General features: G+C 31.1%; 1 protein-coding gene across 2 annotated transcripts in view; it reads right to left on the bottom strand.

Moving 5' to 3' along the window:
- LOC143080086 (DNA repair-scaffolding protein-like) overlaps window positions 1-12,035 on the bottom strand; it is a 43,053-nt gene that overhangs the window by 4,394 nt on the left and 26,624 nt on the right. For both annotated transcript variants that reach the window (XM_076255764.1, XM_076255765.1), the window contains exons 12-18: window positions 7,395-7,488; window positions 6,526-6,663; window positions 5,435-5,494; window positions 4,840-5,005; window positions 3,717-3,869; window positions 2,897-2,990; window positions 1,258-1,369 (exon numbers count right to left, since the gene is read on the bottom strand). In XM_076255764.1, coding sequence (XP_076111879.1) covers window positions 1,258-1,369; window positions 2,897-2,990; window positions 3,717-3,869; window positions 4,840-5,005; window positions 5,435-5,494; window positions 6,526-6,663; window positions 7,395-7,488 — 817 coding nt within the window. The remainder of the gene's footprint in view (window positions 1-1,257; window positions 1,370-2,896; window positions 2,991-3,716; window positions 3,870-4,839; window positions 5,006-5,434; window positions 5,495-6,525; window positions 6,664-7,394; window positions 7,489-12,035) is intronic.

Below are 12,035 nucleotides of genomic sequence, written 5' to 3'. Positions count from 1 at the left end.
AATTTTGTATGCCATAACCATTTAATGTAAATGTGTTTGTGCGAATAAAATATTGTCTATTGTCAAAATATTGTCTATTGTCTACAAACATTATAAACTTAGTCTTCTGTGCACAATTTTATAATTTTGTTCCATAAATTTCGTATAATCGTCAATTTTTTTTCAATTGGTCAGTGTTGTTGTGAAAATATGGCAGGTAATTAAAGTTCGTGTTTTGAAGCCGAAGTTTAACGATTGTCACCTGTTTGTCAACAAACCACAAAAAAATCATGGATATTGAGCACATGTTTAACATGTACAATCAGATAATAGTTTATTTTAAGGAATCCATGCGTATTGCGATCACTGGATTAATTTTACGAGATGGGTCACACTGAGGTTACTTTGCATATGGAAAATATGTCGGGGAATTGCTTCCTGGAAGGAAGCAATTAAAATAAAGTAAACTTCTTCTAAATATGAATAAATTAAAGAATTGTCTTCAGAAAAAAGTATATGTACATAAGTTTTATAATGAAAACTATCCATTGAGTTATAGAAAAACATATGCATTATTGTTTTTAATTTGAGGTTTCTTATGACTAAGTATAATACTACTGTAATAATTTTTTTAAACAATTACTTTTTTTAATCTCAAAAGTTGTGATAAAGTATTGAAAATAAGCCACATTCGGGTTTTGATAGCATGAATGCAATCTTTACCCTATACAATGCATAAAACATTTATAAAAACTTTGTATGTCTTTGCGTGGGACTCGGTGGTTGAGTGATGTAAGTAGTTCTACTACTGTAACCACCAGCCTGTCAACACTGAGGTAGTCTTGGTGTCCTCGACTCCTATCTTAATTGATTAGGATTGTCAGTTTGCCTATTTTTTAAGATATATATCATTTTATTCTGGTATCACCTAAGTTGAACAAAGGTATAAAGAAAAACATATTAATTAACATTACATTTCATTGTACATTTCGTGAAGGTCGCTGGTTTTCTAAGGGCACACTCCAGATTCCTCCACCAATTAAGACTGACTGCCACAAAATAGCCTGAAAGCAGTGCTTAAAAGTGCTAATGTGCAGGTTCTTTTACAATGTTTTGTTTCTTTGAACTTCACCTATATGTCTCTTTCAAAAGTATTTCTGTTTTCTTCAATCAGTTAAGAGGAAACCTTTACGGTAATTACCTCAACATGTGACTTTTATGGCAATTATTTAAAGTCACTCCATGGCAACTACTTCAAGTATAAATGAAAAAACTTACATCTATTTTGATTCTGTTTGATTTAAGATTAGTAACTGAAGCATAAATTTCCATCTTCATTTTGGTAACAGGATGCTTAACAACTCTCTTACAACCAAGACAGACAAGTTCTCTAAAAAAAGGTAGAAAAACAATAATAACAAGAATGTGTCCAAAGTACACGGATGCCCCACTCGCACTATCATTTTTCATGTTCAATGGACCATGAAATTGGGTAAAAATAAAAAAAATCTAATTTGGCATTAAAATTATAAAGATCATATCATATGGAACATGTGTACTAAGTTTCAAGTTGATTGGACTTCAACTTCATCAAAAACTACCTTGACCAAAAACTTTAACCTGAAACTCCCACTTTCATTTATTATGTTCAGTGGACCGTGAAATTGGGGTCAAAAGACTAATTTGGCTTTAAAATTAAAAAGATCATATCATAAGCAACAAGTGTACTAAGTTTCAAGTTGATTGGACTTCAGCTTCATCAAAAACTACCTTGACCAAAAACTTTAACCTGAAACTCCCACTTTCATTTTCTATGTTCAGTGGACTGAGAAATTGGGGTCAAAAGTCTAATTTGGCTTTAAAATTAGAAAGATCATATCATAAGCAACAAGTGTACTAAGTTTCAAGTTGATTGGACTTCAGCTTCATCAAAAACTACCTTGACCAAAAACTTGAACCTGAACGGACGGACGCACAGACGAACAGAGCCACAGACCAGAAAACATAATGCCCCTCTACTATCGTAGGTGGGGCATAAAAATATACAAAGTAAATTTTAATGAAAAATACAGTTAGGAGCAAATAACTCAGGACTGTCTGTTACGTAACATTGATTTGAAGCTACTTGCATGAAATTTATATTGTGGATTGGAAATTTTATCCCAAAAAGTATATGAAAGTTGAGATTGGGTGTCTAAGTTCTGTATTATTTAATTTTCTTCGCTATTTTTCTCTATTCTTTATATTTTGTGCCAATTATTTTCCATTCTTTACATTTTAGTACTCTATTATCATCTATTCTTTATTTTTTTGGATTATTTTTCTCCAATCTTTATATTTTTCCCCATTATTCTGCCCTTTTTGTCCAGTATTCTCTATTCTATAAACCCCTTCCAAATCCTCATATATGACAAAAAATTATATAGGTGGTAGGGTAGATCAGGTGATACAGGCTGCAAATGCAAGTCCCAAAAGATGACCGTTTTTTCACCATCACTTTAGTTTGTGCTGTTATTATTTGTAGCCATTTTTATGAGAGAAGAAAATAGTTGCCGGATGAGTACAATTTTCTTTTCAAAAACTATTGCAGCTAGCTCATGCTGTCAAATTGAATGAATATTTAATATAACATGCTCATTTTTGTCCTGTTTGTCTGTTTGGTGTTAATCTTGTTTTTTTTCGTGCCATGTATGTTCTCAACCAATTAGGATGAATGGTTGGATTTTTTTTCACATTTTCGCAAAAAACTGCTAGGAATTTTGATAAAAATCTAATATGTAAAAGACACACTGACCATTTTTTTTTTATACTTGAACACTTGAAACTGTATTTAATTGTTTAGTAGGTTGTTTGTACAACATATCTATGATATTATAGGCAGCCTTTAATAAAAGAGCATCATTTTAGTTTAACATACTTAGTGTTTGCTTTCTCAGCTAGCTTGTCTAACCCACACTGATCACATACATCCCAGGAATAGGCAGAACTCTCATCTATTTCATTAATCATACCTATAATATACAAAACAAACATAGTAATCGAAACATAACAGACAACGAATTCAGGATACCAGATTTTCATTTGTTTCTGATCTTTTTTTGGTGTATCTTACATTGCATTACAAAAGAAAATGTTTTTAAAAAGTCTATGTCAGGTAATTTTTTAGATTTTTGTTCAATATTTTGTAACTACTTACCACATTCAAAAGTCATTCAAGTTGTCCTTGTGTGAGGGGGGGAATAGGGGTATAGGAGGGGTCCTGATCCCCAAATCCCGGGCTTAAAAACACGAAATCAGAAATTTGAAAAAAGAAATCCCGGATCCCCAAAGGGTCAATCCTGAATTCCCGAGCGTAAAAACACCCAATCCTGTAGTCACTATAGAGGTCCTGTTCCCCCTCTTGTGTTGTTTCAATATAATCTGACACATTTCCAAATTCATGATAGAATCTCTTGAATATACTGATGCATAACTAATCATTCACTTCAACAGAAGCCAAGAAAAGTTTGAAAAACAATTTCCTGGTACTGCAAGTATTGTAAAATTTTACTCTATGACCAACAGGAAGTGGTTGCATCACTGAGGTAGAAATTGCTTACACACTACATTCCAATCTAATAAATTCTTCAAGAAATAGGTCTTAAAAGAAGCACACTAATACATCTAAAACTGTACACCAAAGGACTCCCCAAGATGTATACTAATTTAAGGTCACATGACTGAATCTGAAGACTTACCTTTAACCTTACACAAATCATATAGTTTGGAATCTTTATCTAGGTCAGGAGGTGAAAAGTGATCGATCATGTCTTCTGTAGATAACTCGAAACCTAGTTTTGGTAGGGAACTGCTTGGCAATATTTGGCTGTAGCAGTCACATATCAAATTGCCTAAAAAAAATATGCTTATACTAATTGTGACTTGGATGGACTCATACCACAACTTCTTATATTTATTACAGTAAGTTAATAATACAAAAGTAATCATAATTCCATAAATACTGTTATACAATTAAGGATGGATGAAGACAGATTTTTTTTTCGATAATATTGGGAACAAAATGTCATTGGATTACTCTTTTAAAGAACAATACTGCTAAACATTCATTCTGCTACTTAAAAAATTGAAAAAAGTGTTTAAATAATCAAATTTAAATACATATTGTCCACGTTTTTTAGTCACAAAATGTTTTTTAAAAATATCAAAAACCATTTTTTATTTGATATTCATTTCTATATTTATATTTATTACATTGGTTGCAATGAATTACATTGATTTCCCAGTTAGATAAAAACCGATAATTTCACATGTGAAATAAACGTGGTTATTTCACTCTCTGACGTCGTACAACAATAGGCGTTGTCAAGACGTCGATAACGGCGGATCAAAACAAATTGTGAATGCGTAGAAAAAAGATATAGTTCCTTACATGTTATACAATAACTTCTTAAAAAAAGCCATTTGCCAATGTAATAAAAAGAATAACTAATTAAAGAATTCAAATATCGAAAAATATTCAACTCGTGACCGAACAACACTCACTCTGATAATTAACTCATGCGCTACGCGCATTCGTGAATTAATGTGTTGTTCGGTCACGCGTTGAATATTTTTCTCTATTTGAATTCTTCGATTAGTTATTCTATAAATATCAAAATGGCTTATCTTTGATTGTTTCTGTTCACTTTATTCACAACTTTCACAAACCCAGAATGAATTAAAGCTTGACATATTCTATAGACACATGTCTATTGATGAAGACTCTATCCTTAAGATTTATTTTGGATATTTTTATAATTGGGTTGCTGTCACATTGGTGAATACCTACACATCTCTTTTTATACATAGTTTGTAAAATACCATTTGAATGAAGAACATCTTTAGTGACAATTGTACCACCAATAGGTTGTTGTATATGACATGTGTCTTTAACTTTTATAATTCTGTAATCTGTATGATCCAAACTTTCGTCTGTTATGTACAGCAAATATCTAAAATCTACTGATGTGGAACTGGATAAATCTGACTGAAACAAATAAAGACAAAAATATACTTGTTTTGTAGTAGAGTTTATCTTATCTTAATGTCTATTCCACAAATGATTATAGCATAATGGCATTTTGTTTCTGATACTGACTTTATCAGCAAGAAAATTAAGCTAGACAGCAGTATCAAAAAATTAAATGCTATTATTTTTTTTATCAGCAATTTCTCTTAACTGTATGTTGGTTTTTTTTTTGAGATTATGAAGTTGAAATAGAAAGTAAAACTACTTTTATGTGTATAAAGTTTTAGGATAGTTTGGTTTAATGCTGAATTCATATTTATCAAATTGATATTTACAGGCAATAAAATCCAAACTGTTCAACAAATATGATAAAGATCTATCAAGGTTGATACAAAGTGATGGCATAAGTCAATATGAAAAACAAGGGAACAAATAAAATGTACATACATTACTTAATTTTGTCAGCAACTTTACTTTCATGGTTAATCTACTGATTTCATCTTTCTTCTGTAAAAAAATATATTGATAAAGAACCATCTGATACAATGTTAACTATTTTATTCATCATAGATACATTCAATCTTAATAAATTCATGCAAACTTTTTACATGATTCCTGAATTCTGCAATGACCAATTATTAATAACTGGACAACAAATGAAGGCAAGATTGTCAGACAAGATTAGTATACCAGTCTATACTTGATTTTTACTTATACATCAAATTCTAGTGATGAAACCATTTATGTAGCAGGGATATATGGCTTTGATCAATGAAATATGTGGCAGAATATCTATATAGTGATTGGAGTTGGTAACATTATAGATGTGTGTAATATCAAATGTTTTGTTAGATGGTTTTATTTTAAAAATCTGGTTACAAAATTTTTATGCAGCAATATTTGAATTTCAATAATACAAAAACATATGTGACAATATCACACTATTCACAGACAGAGTATTATGGGTAAATGTTCAGTAAACCGTGATATTGGGGTCAAAATCGTAATGTGTAATAGAATTTTAAAATCTATCCTCAGAATAAGAAATATTCTTTTTTTTTATACAATGAACACATGTTCTAAAATTCAAATTGATTGGACTAAAAGTTTATGGTAAATTTCCTTTAAAAAAAAGTTAAGATAGTATATAACTTTACAGAAAGATGACTCTGTAAAAATAAGCTGAACTTTTAATCAATTTCTACTGTTAAGAAAATATTAGGCTTCACAATAATCAAAATTAGTGTTTGCTAAACTGCTATATATCTTAAGAAATTTTAAAGATTGGTTCAAGCTTTTTGAAATTTTTATATTTTTTGTCAAAGGGTCAAAGTTAATCTTTTGTAAATGAGCCACATTAGTGTCAGCGTAAGTGTTTGGTTCTACCTTAATTAAGCTTCAAGCTAATGTGACCTAAACACCATGCTACAATTCCTCGAACAAAAACACACAACAGAAAACAGTATGCCTCTCTACTACCATCATCAGGACATTACAAAACCTAAATTCCTATTTGACTAAATGATTTACAATTTCACCTGTCTAAGGTTGTCCAATGAAATCATTTGTATCTGTTTGAAAGTTGTAACTACTGCTGCTTGCTCTGTAATCTTTAAATCAGTATCTTCATGTTCTACCATACTATAACAAAATCCTGGAGGCAACCTTTGGGATATCTGTAAAATTAAAAAGAGTTTTGAAAAATAATTCTTTTCTAAATTCTGAAAACGAAAAGTTCATGCCAGTATTGCCTATATGGGAACTGTCCTTAGAATAGATGAACTTATATAATGATGCATTTTGGGCACAGAACTGAAATTTAATTGTCTTATGTATTATATTGACTAAATAATGTAAGGATTCATAACTAAAAGTATTTTTATAGAATTGCATCTTTACCCCAAATGCAAATACCAATTACTACAAATATCATAAAAAAATTTTCATTCGTTATGTAAAAAAAAAAGGCACTGAATAGAATCCTTCTTGAGGTTTTTTGAAAGGACTGGCATCTTACTACCATGTTTATGTGTGTAAGCAAACCCTATTGAACATTGATTTTGTTTTTAGTACTGAGAATTATACACTATTTTTTTTTTATAATTGCCAAAAATGCATCAATATATTGTACATACATTAAATTTCATGATGGGAAGAAATTGAAAAACAGATGAGATGAAAAGATCATTTTTGGATTTCTTTTCCCTTGCTTATTCATTGTGAAATTTTTACAATCTCACTTTTTTTTTATTAGTTACTAATACTTAAATTCTAAGTAATCCAATAATTTCATACAGATAGATGCTTGAGAATATGCTTTCACCTTGCAGTGACAGACCTGACAAATAATGGTAGAGAGGGCATAATAAAACAGCTGCAACCTTTTTGTGTGACAGTATAAACTTACAGAAGAGCCTGATGCTATTTCACTTTCTTCACTGACAGCTATTGCAGTCATACCAGACCATACAGTATCTATCATACTGAATAGACCTGGGTCTCTGAAAAATAGACAACATCTACATTAACATACAGTATCTATCATACTGAATAGAGCTGGATCTCTAAAAAATAGACAACATCTACATTAACAAACAGTATCTATCATACTGAATAGAGCTGGATCTCTGAAAAATAAACAACATCTACATTGATATAAAGTATCTATCATACTGAATAGGGCTGGATCTCTAAAAAATAGACAACATCTACATTAACAAACAGTATCTATCATAAAGAATAGAGCTGAATCTCTAAAAAATAGACAACATCTACATTAACAAACAGTATCTATCATACTGAATAGAGCTGGATCTCTAAAAAATAGACAACATCTACATTAACAAACAGTATCTATCATACTGAATAGAGCTGGATCTCTAAAAAATAGACAACATCTACATTAACAAACAGTATCTATCATACTGAATAGGACTGGATCTCTGAAAAATAGACAACATCTACATTGATATACAGTATCTATCATACTGAATAGGGCTGGATCTCTGAAAAATAGACAACATCTACATTAACAAACAGTATCTATCATACTGAATAGAGCTGGATCTCTAAAAAATAGACAACATCTACATTAACATACAGTATCTATCATACTGAATAGAGCTGGATCTCTAAAAAATAGACAACATCTACATTGATATACAGTATCTATCATACTGAATAGGGCTTGATCTCTGAAAAACAGACAACATCTACACTAACAAACAGTATCTATCATACTGAATAGGGCTGGATCTCTGAAAAACAGACAACATCTACATTAACAAACAGTATCTATCATACTGAATAGAGCTGGATCTCTAAAAAATAGACAACATCTACATTAACAAACAGTATCTATCATACTGAATAGAGCTGGATCTCTAAAAAATAGACAACATCTGGATCTCTAAAAAATAGACAACATCTATATTAACAAACAGTATCTATCATACTGAATAGAGCTGGATCTCTAAAAAATAGACAACATCTACATTAACAAACAGTATCTATCATACTGAATAGAGCTGGATCTCTAAAAAATAGACAACATCTACATTAACAAACAGTATCTATCATACTGAATAGGACTGGATCTCTGAAAAATAGACAACATCTACATTGATATACAGTATCTATCATACTGAATAGGGCTGGATCTCTGAAAAACAGACAACATCTACACTAACAAACAGTATCTATCATACTGAATAGGGCTGGATCTCTGAAAAACAGACAACATCTACATTAACAAACAGTATCTATCATACTGAATAGAGCTGGATCTCTAAAAAATAGACAACATCTACATTAGCAAACAGTATCTATCATACTGAATAGAGCTGGATCTCTAAAAAATAGACAACATCTGGATCTCTAAAAAATAGACAACATCTACATTAACAAACAGTATCTATCATACTGAATAGAGCTGGATCTCTAAAAAATAGACAACATCTACATTAACAAACAGTATCTATCATACTGAATAGAGCTGGATCTCTAAAAAATAGACAACATCTACATTAACAAACAGTATCTATCATACTGAATAGGACTGGATCTCTGAAAAATAGACAACATCTACATTGATATACAGTATCTATCATACTGAATAGGGCTGGATCTCTGAAAAATAGACAACATCTACATTAACAAACAGTATCTATCATACTGAATAGAGCTGGATCTCTAAAAAATAGACAACATCTACATTAACATACAGTATCTATCATACTGAATAGAGCTGGATCTCTAAAAAATAGACAACATCTACATTGATTTACAGTATCTATCATACTGAATAGGGCTGGATCTCTGAAAAACAGACAACATCTACACTAACAAACAGTATCTATCATACTGAATAGGGCTGGATCTCTGAAAAACAGACAACATCTACATTAACATACAGTATCTATCATACTGAATAGGGCTGGATCTCTGAAAAACAGACAACATCTACACTAAAAAACAGTATCTATCATACTGAATAGGGCTGGATCTCTGAAAAACAGACAACATCTACATTAACAAACAGTATCTATCATACTGAATAGGGCTGGATCTCTGAAAAACAGACAACATCTACACTAACAAACAGTATCTATCATACTGAATAGAGCTGGATCTCTAAAAAATAGACAACATCTACATTAACAAACAGTATCTATCATACTGAATAGAGCTGGATCTCTACAAAATAGACAACATTTACATTAACAAACAGTATCTATCATACTGAATAGGGCTGGATCTCTGAAAAATAGACAACATCTACATTGATATACAGTATCTATCATACAGAATAGGGCTGGATCTCTGAAAAATAGACAACATCTACACTAACAAACAGTATCTATCATACTGAATAGAGCTGGATCTCTAAAAAATAGACAACATCTACATTAACATACAGTATCTATCATACTGAATAGGGCTGGATGTCTGAAAAATAGACAACATCTACATTGATATACAGTATCTATCAAACTGAATAGGGCTGGATCTCTGAAAAATAGACAACATCTACATTAACATACAGTATCTATCATACAGAATAGGGCTGGATCTCTGAAAAATAAACAACATCTACACTAACAAACAGTATCTATCATACTGAATAGGGCTGGATCTCTGAAAAATAAACAACATCTACATTAACATACAGTATCTATCATACTGAATAGGGCTGGATCTCTGAAAAATAGACAACATCTACATTGATATACAGTATCTATCATATTGAATAGGGCTGGATCTGTGAAAAATAAACAACATCTACATTGACATACAGTATCTATCATATTGAATAGGGCTGGATATCTGAAAAATAGACAACATCTACATTAACAAACAGTATCTATCATACTGAATAAGGCTGGATCTCTGAAAAATAGACAACATCTACACTAACAAACAGTATCTATCACACTGAATAGAGCTGGATCTCTAAAAAATAGACAACATCTACATTAACATACAGTATCTATCATACTGAATAGGGCTGGATATCTGAAAAATAGACAACATCTACATTAACATACAGTATCTATCATACTGAATAGGGCTGGATCTCTGAAAAATAAACAACATCTACATTGATATACAGTATCTATCATATTGAATAGGGCTGGATATCTGAAAAATAGACAACATCTACATTAACATACAGTATCTATCATACTGAATAGGGCTGGATCTCTGAAAAATAGACAACATCTACATTAACAAACAGTATCTATCATACTGAATAGGGCTGGATCTCTGAAAAATAAACAACATCTACATTAACAAACAGTATCTATCATACAGAATAGGGCTGGATCTCTGAAAAATAAACAACATCTACATAAACAAACAGTATCTATCATACTGAATAGGACTGGATCTCTGAAAAATAAACAACATCTACATAAACAAACAGTATCTATCATACTGAATAGGGCTGGATCTCTGAAAAATAAACAACATCTACATTGATATACAGTATCTATCATATTGAATAGGGCTGGATCTCTGAAAAATAAACAACATTTACATTAACATACAGTATCTATCATACTGAATAGGGCTGGATCTCTGAAAAATAAACAACATCTACATTGATATACAGTATCTATCATATTGAATAGGGCTGGATCTCTGAAAAAATAGACAACATCTACATTAACATACAGTATCTATCATACTGAATAGAGCTGGATCTCTAAAAAACAGACAACATCTACATTAACATACAGTATCTATCATACAGAATAGGGCTGGATCTCTGAAAAATAAACAACATCTACATTAACAAACAGTATCTATCATACTGAATAGGGCTGGATCTCTGAAAAATAGACAACATCTACATTAACAAACAGTATCTATCATCCTGAATAGGGCTGGATCTCTGAAAAATAAACAACATCTACATTGATATACAGTAGATAGCATACTAAATAGGGCTGGATATCTGAAAAATAAACAACATCTACATTGATATACAGTATCTAACATACTGAATAGGGCTGGATATCTGAAAAATAAACAACATCTACATTGATATACAGTATCTATCATACTGAATAGAGCTGGATCTCTGAAAAACAGACAACATCTACACTAACAAACAGTATCTATCATACAGAATAGGGCTGGATCTCTGAAAAATAGACAACATCTACATTGATATACAGTATCTATCATACTGAATAGGGCTGGATCTCTGAAAAATAAACAACATCTACATTGATATACAGTAGATAGCATACTAAATAGGGCTGGATATCTGAAAAATAAACAACATCTACATTGATATACAGTATCTATCATACTGAATAGGGCTGGATCTCTGAAAAATAAACAACATCTACATTGATATACAGTATCTATCATACTGAATAGAGCTGGATCTCTGAAAAACAGACAACATCTACACTAACAAACAGTATCTATCATACTGAATAGGGCTGGATCTCTGAAAAATAGACAACATCTACATTAACATACAGTATCTATCATACTAAATAGGGCTGGATCTCTGAAAAATAGACAACATCTA

The sequence above is a fragment of the Mytilus galloprovincialis genome, chromosome 6 (genome assembly GCF_965363235.1).
Source record: "Mytilus galloprovincialis chromosome 6, xbMytGall1.hap1.1, whole genome shotgun sequence".
Taxonomy (NCBI): Eukaryota; Metazoa; Mollusca; class Bivalvia; order Mytilida; family Mytilidae; genus Mytilus; species Mytilus galloprovincialis.
The sequence above is the reverse complement of the archived record's forward strand: the minus strand, read 5'-3'. Positions and strand labels throughout refer to the sequence as shown.